At 66.2% G+C, this 18,033-nt stretch overlaps 1 protein-coding gene across 1 annotated transcript; it reads left to right on the plus strand.

Moving 5' to 3' along the window:
- The first annotated feature begins 1,113 nt into the window (after positions 1–1,113).
- On the plus strand, positions 1,114–15,794 carry IGSF9 (immunoglobulin superfamily member 9). Its single transcript, XM_054293505.1, has 20 exons — positions 1,114–1,165; positions 1,562–1,753; positions 6,248–6,400; positions 6,508–6,659; positions 6,772–6,889; positions 7,005–7,146; positions 7,276–7,421; positions 7,527–7,669; positions 8,703–8,843; positions 8,921–9,037; positions 9,436–9,586; positions 9,669–9,792; positions 9,865–10,040; positions 10,123–10,373; positions 11,085–11,169; positions 12,028–12,198; positions 12,354–12,399; positions 13,273–14,469; positions 15,375–15,520; positions 15,607–15,794. The coding sequence occupies exons 1-20, from the start codon at positions 1,114–1,116 to the stop codon at positions 15,792–15,794; spliced, it is 3,891 nt and encodes a 1,296-aa protein (XP_054149480.1).
- Positions 15,795–18,033: the final 2,239 nt, after the last annotated feature.

Genomic DNA, 18,033 nt, shown 5'->3' on the forward strand with positions numbered 1-18,033 from the left:
GCTCCGGCTCAGCCCGCGGGATGGGGACATGGCACCGTGTGGGGACACATTTAGGGTGGGATTAGAGAGAGGGAGATGGGATGGGAAGGGTGAGCAGGGAGCGCTGGGACAGAGGGACACACAGAGGGGACATAGGCTGGGCTTGCTTGTCACAGCCCTCAGTGCCACCCACCTGTCCCTGTGTCCCACCCAAACCCCACCCACATGTCCTAGCCATGTCCCATCCATGTGTCCCATCCATGTCCCACCCGTGTGTCCCCTCTCTGACCCACCACAGTCCCACCCCTGTGTCCCATCTGTGTCCCCTGGTCCCACCTCTGTCCCAGGAGTGTTTTCACTGCGTGTCCTGCCTGTCTGTCCCACTCATATCCCATGTGTGTCCCCTCCATGGTCCCACCTGTGTGTCTCACCCGTGTGTCACCCCTGTGTCCTATTCATGACCCCTCGTGTCCCACTCTGTGTCCCACGTGTGTCCCACCCGTGTGTCACCCCGGTGTACTCTTCATGACCCCTCGTGTCCCACCCTCTGTCCCACCCATGTGTCCCACTCGTGTCCTCCCTCTAGGTGCCCCTCCTTTAGTCCCCTGTGTTTCCTCCGGTCCCACCCGTGATCCCCCATGTGTCCCCCCTTGTCCCCCTCGCTTTTCCCCCCAATCCCCCTCCGTGTCACCCCACACGCCCCCCGGTCCCCCTTCCCCTCTCAGGGTACTACATTTCCCAGCATCCCTCGCTCCCCGCTGCCTCGCTCCGCCATTGGCCGCCTGGGGAAGCGCTCAGCGGCGTCTCCTGATTGGCTGTCGCCGCGGCAACGGGCGGCGGGGGGCGTGGCCTGGGCGGCCCCTCCCGCCGTCGCGGGTTTGTTTGCGGCCGCCCGGCGGCGGCGGCCGGAGCCGAGCGGACCCGGACGGACCCGAACCGAGCCGGAAAGAGCCGAAAGCAGGCGGGAAGAGCCGAGCGCAGCCGAGCGCGGCCGGCCGGGCATGAGGAGCGGCGGGACGCGGAGCCCCCCGCGCCCCCCGCCCGGGGCCGGTGCCCCCGGGGCTGCCCGGCCGAGCCCGCCGGTCCGCGGGCCCCGGTGACGCCGCGGGAGCCGCCGCAGGGGGGGCCTGGGCTATGCGGTGGTGGCTGCGCGCCGCCGTCCTCAGCCTGCTCGCCGGAGCCGGGGGTGAGGGGCCGTCCCGGGGAGCGGCGGGGGAGGCGGCAGGGCCGGTCTGGCCGGTACCGGGCCACGGGGCTCGGGGGCGGGGAAAGGATCCCGGTGTGTTCCGGTGTGTCCCGGTGTGTCCCGGCGGGACCGGTCCGTCAAGTACCGGGTTCCGGGAAAGCGGGAGGAGGCGGGGGACAGCTGGGGACAGCGGGGGCGGGAGGAAGGTCCCGGTGTGTCCCGGTGTGTCCCGGTGGGATTGGTTTGGTTAGTCCCGGAGAGGCGGCGGCGGGAGGTTCCGTGGGCAGGGGAAGGGTCCCGCTGTGTCCCGGTGTGTCCCGTGCCGTCCCGCCCCCATCCCGGTTTATCCCGGTTCATCCCGGTGTGTCCCGCTTCATCCCGGTGCCGGTCCCGCAGGCAGCGGCCGGAGTGAGCCCCGGGCCGTGGTGGGGCGCGTCGGGGGCAGCGCGGTGCTGGGCTGCGGGCTCCTGGGCGCACACGAGGCGCGCCCGCCGCTCTACGTGATCGAGTGGGTCCGCTTCGGCTTCGTCCTCCCCATCTTCATCAAGTTCGGGCTCTACTCGCCGCGCGTGGACCCCGAGTACGCGGGTGAGTGGCGGGCGAGGGGTTCCCGGGACCCCCGTGGGCTGTCCGGTGTCTCTACTCGCTGTGGTTCGGTCAAACCGGGTGCTGCTGGTGTTAGACCACCTTAAACCCACTCCTGAAAAAGTGGGGAGCTCGAGGGGGGTCCCTGCAGCAGGTGAGTGCCAATCCCCATGCCCAGGGATGGCAGCAGGGATAGGGGTGGCAGAGGGGATGCAGATCCAGAGGGTGAAATCTTGGAGAAACCCCCCCAAACCAAACCAAACCCACCCACCCCCGTGGGCATCTCCCGCAGGGTGGCACGGCCGAGCCCTCCCGGTGCCACCGGCGTGCCCCGGGGGCTGCGGGCGCTGCCCCGGCCCGTGCGGGTCGCCTGAAGGTTGAGGCTGGGGAGGGGATTTCGGGGGAGCTGCTAATTGGAGCAAAGCTGGGCCGGGGACGGGCTCGGCGTGGGAGGGGGATATTCGCTGCTTTAGCGGGTATTTAAAGTGAGCGGTGGCAGAGCCAGAGGAATCCCAGCGAGACGATCCCTGCGAGCACGAGGGGAAAACCACAAGAGTGTCCCTTGGGCATGGGGAGGGATGGCAGCCCAAAAACCCCGACTTTCTGTGCCAAAATCCGTGCTCCGACCCTTCCTCGGGGGGCTGGATCGTGCCAGGATCACAACCCAAACCCTGCTGCCAAAATTATTCTCTGTCTAAAAATCCCCTCGGCTGGGACACCCAACTCTCCTGCTGCCCCTTCCCATGAGGATGCAGATTTTGGGGGATGCTTTCAGCAGCTCCGCCTTGGTTTTGGGGACCAGCGGTGACAAGGAACGCCCCGGGCAGGACAAGGCACCTGCTCTGCCGGTGCCGGGCTCCTGTTACCTGAGCGCCGAGGGGCCCCGGGGCTGCCGCGGCTCCGGTTACCCGGGAAGGGGCTGGCAGTGCCCTCCCCCGTGTCGCCGAGGGCTGCGGGAGCAGATTGGGATCAGCGCTGGGGGAAGGGGCTGGAGGCTGGAATGAGGGCGAGCTGGGTGGGTGGGCAGGGGGGGCTGGCGGCCGTCGCCATGGCAGCGGGGCCGCGGCTTGTGCTTGTTTTCCATCGGCCGGCAAGGGCAGGGGAGGTGGGTGCAGGGCGATGCCAGCCCCTGCCAGGTGGATCAGATCGGGTGGCGCCGCTGCTGTCACCAGTGTCACTCCCGAGGACATCGGGGAGGGGGTCCTGTGGACAGGGTGGGTGCAGCTCCTTCTGTGGTGGGATGGGGTCGGCTCTCCCCTGCGTGCCACCGCCACCCACGGTGACACGGGCCACTGTCGCCTGCCCTAGGAGAGGGTCGGGGGTCTCTGGGCTGGCTCTGGCCGCGTGGCGGGGCCCGCAGCCCCCTTTGTGTCCCACCCCCCCGTCCTTTGTGTCCCTCTGAATGTCGGTTGCCAGGCGCGGGGGGATGCTGGGCCGCAGGGTTTTGTTTTTGCAGGGCGGTGGAGGAGGAGGAGGGGGCTGGGGCCGGCACAGGGGGATTAGGGGGAGGCTCAGGGGCGTCCCCAGACCGCTCTGATCCCTTCCAAAGGGACCTTTGTTCGGGAGCCGGCTGCTCCCGCCGCGCCTGGGGCTGGGGGCTGCCAGCTGCTGGGGCTTCCCAGAGCTTCCCAAAGCTTCTCGGGGCTTCCCGGGGCTTCCCAGAGCTTCCCAGAGCTTCCCAGAGCTGTCCCAAAGCTGTCCCAGAGCTGTCCCAGAGCTCCCCAGAGCTCCCCAGAGCTCCCCAAAGCTTCCCAAAGCTTCCCAGAGCTGTCCCAGAGCTCCCCAAAGCTTCCCAGAGCTGTCCCAGAGCTGTCCCAGAGCTGTCCCAGAGCTCCCCAGAGCTTCCCAGAGCTTCCCAGAGCTTCCCAGAGCTTCCCAAAGCTCCCCAGAGCTCCCCAGAGCTTTTCCAGAGCTTTCCCAGAGCTTCCCAGAGCTTCCCAAAGCTCCCCAGAGCTGTCCCAAAGCTCCCCAGAGCTTCCCAGAGCTTCCCAGAGCTCCCCAGAACTCCCCAAAACTTCCCAGAGCTCCCCAAAACTTCCCAGGGCTTCCCAGAGCTGTCCCAGAGCTCCCCAGAGCTGTCCCGATTCCCAGGGCCAGGCGTGGCAGCCAGATGTGGGGTGAAGGCTGGCGGACCCCTCGTCCCCACAGCTGTGGGGTGAAGGCACAGGGGTGGGAGGCAGCTCTGGGCACTGCGGGCAAGGTTCGCACGTGTTCGTGTGCGGGGTTGGCACGGCTCAGGGCGGATCTCGGTGCCCAAACCCGCCTGCCCGGCTCCTGCCGCTCCTCCTCATCCTCATCATCCTTGCCGGGCTCGTCTGGCGGGACACGGAATCCCAATAGCGGTACCAGCCGGGGCTCCGGTGCCTCGGGCACAGCGTGAGCACCGTCTGTGACACCGGGTGGAGCCGCCAGCGGGGGCTCCCCAAAACTTCCCGTGTCGGGAACCCCTCGGGAAGCAGCAGCTCCTGGGATGCTGATGGAGCTGCTCCGGTGCTGCCCGTGCCGTGTCCCCGCCGTGGTGTCCCGGGAGCGAGGTCACCTGGCATGGCCCGGGGGTGCCCGGGGTGGCAGTGCCAAGGCAAGGGGTGCCAGGGTGGCAGGGAATGATGGATGCCCATGGAAGGGGGTGCTCCGGACAGTGGGTGCCCAGGGAAGGGGATGCCCAGGGATGGTGTGTGCCCCAGAGAAGGGGATGCCCAGGATGGTGAGTGCCCCAGAGAAGGGATGCCCAGGATGGTGAGTGCCCCAGAGAAGGGATGCCCAGGATGGTTTGTGCCCAGAGAAGGGGACGCCCAGGGTTGGTGAGTGCCCCAGAGAAGGGATGCTCAGGATGGTGGGTGCCCGGAGATGGGGATGACCAGGATGATGGGTGCCCCGGACAGGGGACGCCCAGGATGGTTTGTGCCCAGACTGGGGACGCCCAGGATGATGGGTACCCCAGACAGGGGATGGCCAGGATGGTGGGTGCTCCAGACAGGGGATGCCCAGGATGGCGGGTGCCCGGAGATGGGGATGCCCAGGATGGTGTGTGCCCCAGACAGGGGATGCTCAGGACAGTGGGTGCCAAGAGATGGGGATGCCTGGGATGGTTTGTGCCCAGAGAAGGGATGCCCAGGATGGTGTGTGCCCCAGACAGGGGATGCCCAGGATGGTGGGTACCCGTGGAAGAGATGCCCAGGATGGTGTGTGCCCCAGACAGGGGATGCCCGGGATGGTGTGTGCCCCAGACAGGGGATGCCCGGGATGGTGAATGCCCAGAGATGGGGATGCCTGGGATGGTTTGTGCCCAGAGAAGGGGATGCCCAGGATGGTGGGTGCCCCAGACAGGGGATGCCCAGGACAGGGGGTGCCCCAGACAGGGGGTGCCAGTGCATTCATTGGGGGCCGCTGGCCGCGCACCCCAGCCTGGCCTGAGCCAATTGCCCACTGCACCCTGAGCCGATTATGGCTCTGATAATAGCCCGGGGGATTAACGGGCTGCGCTCGCTCTCGCTGCGGGCCCTTATCCCTCTGCTCATCAAAGAGGCCGCGGGGCGTGGGGCTGGCACGGGGCGAGCACCCCACGGTCCGGAGGAGCCCCGGTCACCGTGTCCCCCCCGGGACCCCACGGCCTGGGGAAGCCCCACCGTGACCGGGGCTGAGCAGGGTGAGAGCGTTAGGGGAGCTCCCAGTGGGAGGGAAAATCCTCGGGAAGGGGGAAAAGGGGCGTGGGAGGGGGTTTGGGGAAGCGATGCTCCGAGTGCGTGGACCCGCCGTGCTGGGGGACCCCGCCGAGGGTGACAGAGCCATTGTCGCCTCCTGTGCGTTGTCACCCGTGTGTGTGGAGTGCTGAATGTCGCTGGGAGCCACCTCTGGCACCGCCGTTCCCAGCCCCACGCGGTGGCAGCGTGGGCGGGCGCCCTGGGGAGGGGGTGACCCGGGAGAGGGGTGTCCCCAGAGGGGGTGACCCGGTAAGGGGGTGACCTGGCAAAAGGGTGACCCGAGAGAGGGGTGTCCCCAGAGGGGGTGCGGCTCCAGGGAGGGGGTGACCCGAGGAGAGGGGTGACCTGGAAAAAGGGTGACCCGAGGAGAGGGTGGTCCCAGGGAGGGGGTGACCTGGCAGAGGGGTGGCCCCAGGGACGGGGTAACCTGCAGAGGGGGTGGCCCCAGCGAGGCGGTGACCCGGTAAGAGGGGATGGCCTCAGGGAGGGGGTGACCTGGCAGAGGGTTGTCCCCAGAGAGGGGGTGACCCGAGAGAGGGGTGGCCCCAGAGGGGGTGGCCCGAGGAGGGTGACCCGGGGATAGAGTAGCCCCATGGAGGGGGTGGCCCCGGGGAGGGTGTGACACGGGAGAGGGGGTGACCTGGAGAGGGGGTGGCCCTGGAGAGGGTGGCCCCTGGAAGGGGGTGACCTGGCAAAAGGGTGGCCCCAGGGAGGGGGTGACCATGGGGAGGGGATGGCCCCAGGGAGGGGGTGGCCCGAGGACGTGGCTGTCCCTGAGGCTCTGCCCGTGGCACAGGTCGTGTGCGGCTGGAGGAAGGCGCCTCGCTGCGCCTGGACCTGCTGCGCGCCGAGGACCAGGGCTGGTACGAGTGCCGGGTGCTCTTCCTCGACCGCCACAGCACCGACGCCGACTTCCAGAACGGCACCTGGATCCACCTCACCGTCAACGGTACCGGCCCGTCCCACCCTCGGCTGCTCCGCCCGCGCCTCCCGGGGCTGGCGCTGGAGCTGAGCCAGATGTGAGGGTGAGGGTTTGGATCTGGATTTGCCTTCCAGCACCTCCCACCTTCCTGGAGACCCCCCCTGCGTTCGTGGAGGTGCGGGACCAGGCTGCGCTGAGCCTCACCTGCAGGGCTGTGGGCAACCCCCAGCCTGTTGTCACCTGGAAGAGGAGTGACCTGCCTGTCCGGAGCGGGGACACGGTGCAGGTGAGGGTGACAACGCTCTCTGTGGGGTGTGCCCGGGCTCTGCTGCCCATCCCCAGCGTGGTGGCACCACCCGGTTCACGGGGCACGTTTCCGTCCCTCGGTGCCGTTGCAGGTGAGCAACGGGACGCTGAGCATTGCCACCGTGGAGCGTGCCAGCGCGGGCACCTACACGTGCCACGCCTCCAGCAAGGAGGGCACCGTCACCCACACCACCCGTGTGCTCGTGCAGGGTAAGGACAGGCGGTACCCAGGGAGCTCCAGGGAGCCATGGCATGGTCGGTTTTGGGAGCTGCTGGGGCTGTCCCATGTGCCCAGCCCTCAGTGCCACTCTGCCTCGCACCCCAGGGCCACCCATCATCGTGGTGCCACCCCAGAACGTCACTGTCAACATCTCCCAAGATGCCTTTTTGGCGTGCCAGGCTGAGGCGTACCCAGGGAACCTCACCTACACCTGGTTCCAGGGCAGCAGCAACGTCTTCCACCTCAGGTATGGGATGGCACCGCGGCTGCTGTGCCACCAAACGTGTGCCAGGGACATGCTGGGGACAAATCCATCACCCCAGGGCAGCTGTGCCACTCCCAGCTGTGCCATCCCTGCTGTGCCATCCCTTCCCAGCCACCTCCAGGCTCGGGTCCGTGTCCTGGTGGACGGGAGCCTCCTGCTGCAGCGAACCACCCCGGACGACGCTGGCAAATACACCTGCACCCCCAGCAACGGGCTCTGGAAGCCACCTTCCGCCTCAGCCTTTGTCACGGTGCTCTGTAAGACCCCCTCCCGCACCCCCAGGCCGTTGGGAGCCCTGCTGGGGGGGCTGTGGTGGGAACAGGGGTGCCCCGTGGGGATCCCAGCCCCGTGTGTGCCCGCAGACCCGGCGCAGGTGACCACCATGCTGCCGGAGACTCACCTGCCCAAGGGCATGAGGGGCGTGATCCGCTGTCCCTGCAGGGCCAACCCGCCCCTGCTCTCCGTCACATGGACCAGGGACGGGCGCCCGCTGGAGCTGGACAAGGTAGGGCCACTCTCAGCTCCTTCCCAAATCCGTCCTGCTCACCCATTCCCCTTTCCCAGCTCCTTCCCAAATCCCTTCTCCTCACCCATTCCCCTCTCCCAGCTCCTTCCCAAATCCCTTCTCCTCAGCCATTCCCCTCTCCCAGCAGCCCAGCTGGTCCAGGGTACAGCCACTCGCTCTCCCAGCTCCTTCCCCCCTTCCCAAATCCCTCCTGCTCCCCATTCCCCACTCCCAGCTCCTTCCCACCATTCCAAACCCCTCCTGCTCATCCATACCTCTTTCCCAGCTCCTTCCCAAATCCCTCCTGCTCACCCATTCCCCTCTCCCAGCTCCTTCCCACCATTCCAAATCCGTCTTGCTCATCCATACCTCTTTCCCAGCTCCTTCCCAAATCCCTTCTGCTCACCAAATCCCCTCTCCCAGCTCCTTCCCAAATCCCTTCTCCTCACCCATTCCCCTCTCCCAGCAGCCCAGCTGGTCCAGGGTACAGCCACTCGCTCTCCCAGCTCCTTCTCCCCTTCCCAAATCCCTCCTGCTCACCCATTTCCCTCTCCCAGCTCCCCCAAGGTACAGCCACTCCCACCACCCTTTCCCACCTTCCCAAATCCCTCTTCCTCACCCATTCCCTTCTCCCAGCTCCTTCCCAAATCCCAACTCCTCACCCATTTCCCTCTCCCAACTCCTTCCTCCTCACCCATTTCCCTCTTCCACCATCCTTCCCCCCTTCCCAAATCCCTCTTTCTCACCCATTCCCATCTCCCAGCTCCTTCCCAGATCCCTCCTGCTCACCCATTCCTCTCTCTCGGTTCCTTCCCACCTCCCCAAATCCTTCTTCCTCACCCATTCCCCACTCCCAACTCCTTCCCACCTTCCCACATCCCTCCTGTTCACCTATTCCTCTCTCCCAGCTCCATCCCACCTCCCCAAATCCCTCTTCCTCACCCATTCCCCTCTCCCAGCTCCTTCCTGCTCACCCATTCCCCACTCCCACCACCCTTCCCACCTTCCCAAATCCCTCCTCCTCCTTTCCCAGCTCCCCGGCTGGTCCGTCCGTGCCGACGGCTCCATCGTCATCGCCACGGGCAACGACGACGCGCTGGGGCTGTACCGCTGCACGCCCTACAACAGCTACGGCACCGCCGGCGAGTCCCGGCCCACTCGGGTCCTGCTGAAGGTGAGGAGCCCCCCGGGGTCCCCTCCTGGCTCTGCACCCCCTGCCAAGCCCCCCCAAACTGCCCCTCTGCCTTGCAGGACCCTCCTGCCTTCACGGTGCGGCCCAAGGAGGAATATTTCCAGGAGGTGGGCCGGGAGCTGGTGATTCCCTGCGCGGCTCAAGGGGATCCCCCACCCACCATCACCTGGGTGAAGGTAGGGGGTGCTGGTTTGGGGGGTCAGCTGAGCCCCCCTCCAGGGACAGAGGTTGTTTTTGGCCTCCAGGGTATCATTTCTGGGGCAGTGTCCTTGTCCCTGCATCACTCCTGGAGCTGTGTCCTTTTTCCTACATCACTCCTGGGGTTGTGTCCCTGTCCCCACTGGGTCCCATCCCAAACTGGAATCCCATCACATGGTTCTTGAAGGGTTTGAGGTCACTTTGCTTGGTTGTCCTTTAAAACAGTGACCAAACTCTGCCCCATGGCCTCCAAACCAGCTCCAGGCTTGTGGGCCATGTCCCCCTTTTCGTGTCCCCTTGTCCCCAGTGTGGCAGTGTCACAGCCCCAGTCCCTGCCCTGGTGGTGGCCCCCTGTCAGCATGTCCATGCCCCACAGGTGGGCAGCGTGGGCAAGAGCAGTGCCCAGGTGGATGGCAACAGCAGCCTCGTCCTCCACCCCCTCATCAAGGAGCAGCACGGAGTCTGGGAATGCACGGCCACCAACCAGGTGGCCAGTGTCACCGCTGCCACCTCTGTCCACGTACTGGGTGAGCTGCCTGTCACTGGGGTGGTCCTGGGGTGCTGGAAAGGGTGTTCCAAGCCCCCCAGTGTGACCCTGCTGCCCGCCAGGTACCAGTCCCCACGCTGTCACCAACGTCTCCGTGCTCCCGCTGCTGCTGGCAGCCAACATCTCCTGGGAGCCAGGCTTTGATGGAGGCTTCTTCCAGAGGTTCAGCGTCTGGTACACCCCTCTGTGAGTGCCCACCCCTGCTGTGTGCCCCCCTAGGGGCCCCAGCTCCCTCTCACGGCTCCCTCCTGTCCCCAGGGTGAGGTACCCGCCGCGGGCACACCACGACTGGGTGTCGCTGTCGGTGCCAGCCGGGGCTCAGCACCTTCTGGTGGAGAACCTGCAGCCAGACACCAGTTACCAGTTCAGCGTCCTGGCCCAGAACAAGCTGGGCAGTGGCCCCTTCAGCCAGATCGTCACCTCCGTGCCCAGGGGTAAGGGCAGCTCCCCAAAAAAAACCACCCCCGGTGCCCCCCCCCGTGCCCACCTGGTGCCAACCTCTGCTCGCTCCCCAAGGCTTCCCAGTGACCACAGTGCCTCCGGAGCCACCGGCCATGACCGTGCACGTCTTCCTGTCGCCACCCCGGGCTCTGACTGCCAACGAGACCGTGAGGGGGGTCCTGCTGCGCTGGGAGCCCCCTGCCCGCGCCTCGGTGGCCCTGAGCGGGTACGCGCTGGAGCTGCGGCAGGACAAGGGCGGCTGGGAGGTGCTGGAGCGCTCCATCCCCGGCACTGACACCCAGGTGCTGGTGCCAGGGCTCATCAAGGTGAGGTGTGGCTGGGTTTAGGGCTGTGTCCCGTTCTCGGCTGTTTTTGATGGCCTGGAAAGGCTCGGGATGGCCTTGGGACAGCCCGCGCTCCAAAGGACGAGAAGAGTCTTCAGGTTTTTTCTCGGTCTTCAGTGTTTATTAGTTTTTATCTACAAGATTTTCTCCCGGCCTGACAGAGGTCCGCACAGCACGTCGGCCATGAGCACACTGAGAGCCCTCGGGGCGGTCACTTATCTTTATACCCAAAACTACGTGTAAGATATTTACCTATTTTCCCCAATACCTTTCACCCCTATTGACAAGTGCACTTTTAGTAAGAGCCAATCCCAAAGTGCCACCACCACCACAGAAAATGGAGGCCAAGAAGAAGAAGAAGAAGAAGGACAGGACATACCCCAATTCCTCCATCTTGTTTCTCTAGAACCCCCCTGTACTGAAATTCTAAACCCTGTGTTTCACACTATAATTAACCTATCCCTTCACCATTTATCCCAGTGACATCCTCCCATCCTCACACAGGTGTCGTCTCCCGTGCAGGGTCAGAGTCCAGCCACCAGACACTTCTGGCAACATTCCAGGACCTCCGAGCCCCCCAAGGGTTGTCTCGGTGACTCTGCACATCAGGGCTGATGTGCTGAGATCCCACAGGGCTGGGTGGTGGCTGTGGCAGCGTGGCTCACGGCTCTGTGTCCTCCTTGTCCTCCTCAGGACGCCTTCTATGAGTTCCGACTGGTGGCCTTTGCTGGCAGCTACATCAGCGACCCCAGCAACACGGTGAACGTGTCCACGGCAGGTGAGGCTGGGCTGCCACGTGGGGAGAGGAACCTGAGGTGGGAAACATCCAAATAATTCCCAAAGGAGAGCCCCCTCCATGCTGCTCCCACCCTCCCTGTCCCTGCTGCTAAAATGGGGGCACGGACAGAGCAGGACCCCCAAGGCTGAAGCTGGGGCGACAGCCAGAGTGGCTTCAACCTCAGGGACCAGAGCATCTCCTCACATGGTGCCCAGGGCAGGGGGCAGAGCTGCCCTGGTGTGTCAGGAGCTGAGACTTTGCTGCGTCCCCATGGTCCTGGTGACACGTGGGGAGGGCTGCCATGCCATGCTCCTTCACATCCCATTCCCTCCCTATCCCACGCCTGCCGTGTCACACCTCTGGCTTTCCCTCCCCCAAATCCTGCTGCTTCTCATCCCATTCCTGGCCATGCCACACTCTCCTCCCTCTCCCTCTCCATGTCACGCTCCCCTCCGTCCCTCTCCTTCCCTGTCCCACTCCTGGCTGATGGGGTGCCCTGAGTGTGGCAGGGGGCACAGGTCCCCAAAAGGGCAGAGCAGCCCTGGTGGGGCAAGAGCTGAGTCTTTGCTGTGTCCCCATCATGTGGTGACATATGGGGGGCTTTGCCTGCCTGATGGGGTGCCCTGTGTGTGGCAGGGGGCACAGATCAGCCCTGGTGGGGCAAGAGCTGAGCCCCCCATGATCCTGGTGACACCAGGGCACTGTGCCTGATGGGGTGCCCTGTGTGTGGCAGGGGGCACAGGACCCCCCAAGGGTAGAGAGCTCTGATAGGGCAAGAGCTGAGCCTTTGCTGTGTCCCCATGATGTGCTGACACCAGGGCACTGTGCCTGCCTGATGGGGTGCCCTGTGTGTGGCAGGGATGGAGGTGTACCCGTCCCGCACGCAGCTGCCGGAGCTGCTGCCACAGCCGGTGCTGGCAGGGGTCATTGGTGGCATCTGCTTCCTCAGCGTGGCCGTCATCTTCAGCACCATGGCCGCCTGCATCATGAACCGGCGCCGCGCCGCGCGCGTCCGCAAGCGCCGCCAAGGTACCGGGGACAAGGGACAGGGGACAGGGGACAGGCCAGCCTGGGTGGGGACTGAGTGGGTGTGGGTGCCGCCGTCTCCTCCTCCTCCTCCTCCTCCTCATCACGTTTTTGAGTTGCTCGCCGTGTGATCCCCCTGTGTTCTCATGGCCTTCCAGATCCACCACTCGTCTTCTCCCCCAGCAAGAAGCTTCCACCTCCACAGTAAGTCACGCCATTGCCACGCTCCCTGCTTGTCCTGCCGTGTCACTGCCATGGCACCCTCCCTGTCCTGCTCCCACCATGTCACCCTCCCTGTCCTGCTCCCACCATCCCATCCCCTCCCTGTCCTACTTCCACCATGCCACACTCCCTCCCTGTCCTGCTCCCACCATGCCACATTTCCTCCCTGTCCTGCCATGTCACTGCCATGCTCCCTCCATCCCACTCCCTCCCTGTCCTACTCCCACCATGCCATGTCCCTTCCCTGTCCTGCCATGCCATGCCATGCCATGCCATGCCATGCCATGCCACACTCCCTCCCTGTCCTATTCCCACCATGCCACATTCCCCCCATGTCCTGCCATGTCACTGCCATGGTCCCTCCATCCCACTCCCTTCCTATCCTGCTCCCACCATGCCACATTCCTGCCATGCCATGCCATGCCATGCCATGCCATGCCATGCCACACTCCGTGTCCCTCTCTTGCCACGCCATGCTCCTCCACATCCCCTTCCCTCCCTATCCCACTCCTGCCATGTCACACCTTTGGCTTCCACTCCCCCAAATCCTGCTGCCCCTCATCCCACTCCTGCCCGTGCCACACTCTCCTCCCTCTCCCTCTCCATGTCATGCTCCCCTCCATCCCTCTCCCACTCCTGGCCATGCCATGTTCCCATCCCACCGCGCTCCTCATCCCTCTGCCACCAGCTGGGGGCACAGGGACAAGCTGGGCACAGCCACGCCCTGCCCAGGGGCGTTAGGGGCGGGATGCTCCCTTGGCGTTCTCCCTGCGGGCACTTCTGGCCGGAGAAAAGCTCAGGAAATGCGGGAGCAGCCCGGCTGGCGGTGCTGCAGCTGCCGCCTCTCCCCTGCAGCAATGCTCGTGGCCCTGCCAGCCCCGGCAGCACGGTGAAGCTGAAGCTGCAGCCGTCGCCATGCCGGAGCCTGCACCGGAGCCTGCTGTGGGGTGAAAAGGCCGGCACCAGCCTGGGCCTGAGCATCGCCGGCTCCCGGTACCCCGCCTACGAGAGCCACGGCCGGGAGCACCGCGAGCACCGGGAGCACCGGGAGCACGTCCCGCTGGAGCGCATCTGCCGCGGCCCCGACGGCCGCTTCGTGCTGGACACCGAGCCGCGACCGGAGCTGGAAGCGGAGCCTCCGCGGGACCCGCTGCAGCCCTACCGCCAGCTGCCCGCCGAGGAGGAGGAGGAGGAGGATGAGGAGGAGGATGAGGATGAGGAAGACGAGGAAGACGACGAGCCCGTGTGGCACAGGGGGGTCTCGCTGCGCCCCCACCCCGCGGGGCAGCCCCGCCGCGGCTCCCGGGCCTCCGGGCACCGCCACGGCCGCTACTTCGGCTACGGCAGCAGCAGCCCCGTGGTGGACGAGGCCGTGGCGTTGAGCATCAGCGACGTGAGCCCCGTGGCCTCTGCCGCCGCCACCCTGCCTTACAGCGCCGTCCCGGAGCCCCCCCGGCCCCGGGAGTCCCCCCGGCCGGCCAGCAGCCCCCCGGCGCCCCCCGGCCCCATCAGCGGCATCCTGCAGTACCTCAGCCTGCCCTTCTTCAAGGAGATGTGTGTGGACGGCGACTGGCCCCCATCCCCGGAGGAGCCTCCCCCCGGTACCGGCGCCCGCTCGGATCCCCCCGCCAGCCCCCCGCGCCCGGAGCGGACGCTGTGCTCGGACTGCAATGACACAAGTGCCAACAACGCCACCTCCCCTCCCGCCGCCACCGCCGCGTTCCTTGAGCCCCCCCGGCTGCCCCTGGGCCCCGCCAAGGCCTCTCTGCCCGGTTCCCCCTCCTGGCCGCCCCCCCAGCCCGCCCCACATCTCCGGACTGAGCCCTCGGGGCGGCCGCCGGACGCTGCGGGCCCGGAGAAGCTCCCGCGGGGCAGCCTGACCAGCCAGAGCAGCGGCCGGGGCAGCGGCTCCTTCCTGCGGCCCCCCTCGCTGGCACCGTCCTTGGGGGGCACCTTCCTGGGCACCCCGCTCGGGGATGGGGGCAGCTGGCACAGCGCGGGCTCGGCAGCCGAGGAGGGACGGGGCAGGACGGATGCTGGCGCCGGGAAGAGGTGAGCCGTGGGCAGGGCACTGGGATGGGCTCCTGCAGCGTGCCGGGGCAGCTGCGGGCCTGTGCCAGCCGGCTGGCATGAGTGGGCCTGGCACGGAGCCACCTGGCTGCCTGCCAGCCCTGCATTGTCCTGGGGACACCCGCATTGTCCCTGTCCTGAGAGACCAGTTCAACCCCAGCGTCCCTGGCAGCTCCCACATCCCTCAGGGTGGTGCCCCTCATCCCTGGGATCTGGCCTTAGCACCTGCCCATGGCACCCATCCCTAGGCTTGGGATCTCTCCTGGCATTCATCTTGGGGTCTTATGCCCATCCCTGGCATCTGATCCTTCATCCCCTGCCCTGACCTCCATCCCTGTGCAGTCATCCATCCCCAGGATTTCACAGCCATCCCCAGGGGTTTCCCTTTTTGGGGTCTCCCCTAGAGCCCATCCCCAGGGTTTCACACCCATCCCTCAGGGTTTCACTTTTTGGGGTCTCTCCTGACATTTATCTTGGGGTCTCATGCCCATCCCTGGCATCTGACACCCGAGGGTTTGCCCTGGCATCTGACCCTTTATGGTCTGCCGTGCTCTCTATCCCTGGCCTCTCCTACCCATCCCCAGGGTTTCCCTTTTGGGGGTCTCACTAGAGCCCATCCCTCGGGGTTTCCCTTTTTGGGGTCTCCACTAGAGCCCATCCCCAGAATTTCACTTTTTGGGGTCTCACTAGAGCCCATCCCTCGGCGTTTCCCTTTTTGGGGTCTCCCCTAGAGCCCATTCCCAGGGTTTCCCTTTTGGGGGTCTCACTAGAGCCCATCCCCATCGTCTCACACCCATCCCTCGGGGTTTCCCTTTTTGGGGTCTCCCCTGGAGCCCACCCCGGTGGTCTCACCCCCTCGGGCCGTGCCCCTCACCCCCTCCCCGCAGGAGAAACACCTCGGTGGACGAGAACTACGAGTGGGACGCGGAGTTCGCGCTGGAATCGGAGCTCCTGGAGGCGCTGCAGCTTTACCGGGGCGCGGCCCCGGCCCGGCCCGGTTCCTCCATCGCTCTGCGGGACCTGCAGCGGCACCGTGAGTGCGGCCCCCCCGTTCCCCGGGCCCCGTGGCCGCCCCGCCGGGTGCCGCGGCGGGGCCGGACGCTGCTTCTCTCCCCGCAGAGCCCGGCTCGGCCCCGGTGGTGAGCTCGGTGTCGGCGGAGGCCTTGGGGACGGGGGGACCCCCGGAGCGCCGCCAGACCCCCCGGGCCGAGGGGTTGGGGGCGCGGCGCCGCAGGGAGGGGGCCCGGCAGCGGGTGGGCACCCATGGGTGCTGCTCCGAGCGCTTCGAGGTGGCCACGCTGCTTTAGCGGGGTGAAAGGATGGGCGGGGAGGGGAATAAAGAGGCGTGAGAGCAGCTCTGGCTCCTGTTGGTGGGTGGGGGGATCCCCAAGGCATCCCGGGTTCTGCCGCGTCCCCCCCGAGATCTTCTCGGGGTCCCCCTCCCCGCCTCGTCCCGCTCGCCGTGGCTCGTGCGGGATCCCCCATTCTGCTGTGGCCGCATCTTCCTCTTCCTCCGGCCACAGCTTCCCCTTCCCCACTCGCATCTGCCCGGCCTCGCCCTATCAATACCACCCCCCCATTTTCCTGGTACCCCTCCATTTTCCTGGTACCCCCATCTTTCTGGTACCCCCATCTTTCTGGTACCCCCCCATCTTTCTGGTACCCCCCCATTTCCTGGTACCCCCATTTTCCTGGTACCCCCATCTCCCTGGTACCCTTCCATCTTTCTGGTACCCCACCATTTCCTGGTACCCCCCCATCTCTCTGGTACCCCACCATTTTCCTGGTACCCCCATCTCCCTGGTACCCCTCCCATCTTTCTGGTACCCCCCCCCATTTCCTGGTACCCCCCCATTTCCTGGTACCCCCCCATCTTTCAGGTACCCCCCCATCTTCTCGTGTCCCCCCCCACAAGAATTACTCTGTCCCCCCGTTTTCCTCCTCACGTCTCCCCCTCATCTTCCTCTCTTGGGGTGCCCCCCCCCCCATCTTCTCGCTGCCCCTCCCCATTTTTTCCGTGTCCCCCCCCACCCTCCAAGGGGATTTTCCCGCCATCTCCTCGCTGTCTTCCCCATCCTGTCCGGGTGGCCGCCATTCCTGTCCCCTCCCCAATGTCCCTGTCCCCTCTCCAATGTCCCCGTCCCCTCTCCAGTGTCCCCGTCCCCTCCCCCTCCCCGTTCCGGTGTCCCTCCCCCGGGAAGGGGGCGGGGCCTGGCGGCGGCCCCGGGCTCGCGGGAGGGGCGTGGCCTGCGCGCTCATGCCCTTATATGGCCACGGCGCGGGAGCGCGTCACCGAGGGGGCGGGGACACGGGGATGACATCACCGGGGGTCGCGCGTGGGCTCCGGCGCGGGTCGCGTCGGGTCGCGGATGTTGGTGACCCCCCCCCACCCGTGCGCACGTGGCGTCCCCCTTTGTCCCCCTGCCACACCCGCCCCATGTCCCCCCATGTCCCCCCGTGTCCCCCTGCCACACCCACCCCATGTCCCCCCATTATGTCCCTCCATGTCCCCTCGTGTCCCCCTGCCACACCCCCCCATGTCCCCCCCTGTCCCCCTGCCACACCCCCTCCATGTCTTCTTGTGTCCCCCTGCCATGTCCACCCCATGTCCCCCTGTGTCCCCTTGTGTTCCCCTGCCACACCCCCCATGTCCCCCCATTATGTCCCTCCATGTCCCCCCGAAATGCCCTCTCATGTCCCCCCGTGTCCCCCTGCCACACCCATCCCATGTCCCCCCATGTCCCCCTGCCACACCCCCTCCATGTCCCCCTATATCCCCCCATGTCCCCCTGCCACACCCCCTCCATGTCCCCCATTAGTTCCTCCCGTGTCCCCTTGCCCCGCCCACTTCATGTCCCCACATATTCCCATCATGTCCCCCTGTCACACCCACCCCTGTCCCTGGTGCCCCCCCATCATGTCCCCCCCATGTCCCCCCTGTGTCCCCCTGCCTGCTGCCCATTGTCCCCTGGCCCTGCCCATGTGTGCCCCTCATCCTGCCCTGTGTCCCTGAGTTTGTCCCCAAGGTCCCCTCCCCTTCCACCCCCCTGTGCCCTTTGGGGGTCCTGTCCCCAAATCACCCCCTGTGTCCCCTGGCTGTGCCCCAGTGTGCCAAGGTCCCTTGGGACAGTCTGTGTCACCCTGGGCCACCCCTCTGTGGGTGCTGTCCCTGTGTCACCCCTAAATCTCTTCCTTTGTCACCCCTGGGTCCTGCCCCCGTGTCACCCCTAACCCCACCCCTGTTCCTGCACCTCTCTGTCCCCCCCATGCCACCCCAGTCCCATGGGTCACCCATGTGTCACTCCCTGCCCTGCGTGTCCCCCCCACCCATGTCCCCAAAGCCACAGGAAACGCCACCCAAAGTCCCCAGGGGACACCCACAGCCCTTAGAGGGTTAAAGCCACCCCACCCTGTGGCACCCATGGGTGCGGGAGGGACCCAGGGGGGGCAGGGGGACACTTCTGGGCTGGTCCACAGTGTGACAGTGCCATCCCAGTTGAGCTCTGGTGACACCAGAGTGTGACAGTGCCATCACAGCTGCATTCT

The sequence above is a fragment of the Melozone crissalis genome, unplaced genomic scaffold (assembly GCF_028551555.1).
Source record: "Melozone crissalis strain CALT ecotype California unplaced genomic scaffold, PUWL_Pcris_2 ptg000153l_1, whole genome shotgun sequence".
Lineage (NCBI taxonomy): Eukaryota > Metazoa > Chordata > Aves > Passeriformes > Passerellidae > Melozone > Melozone crissalis.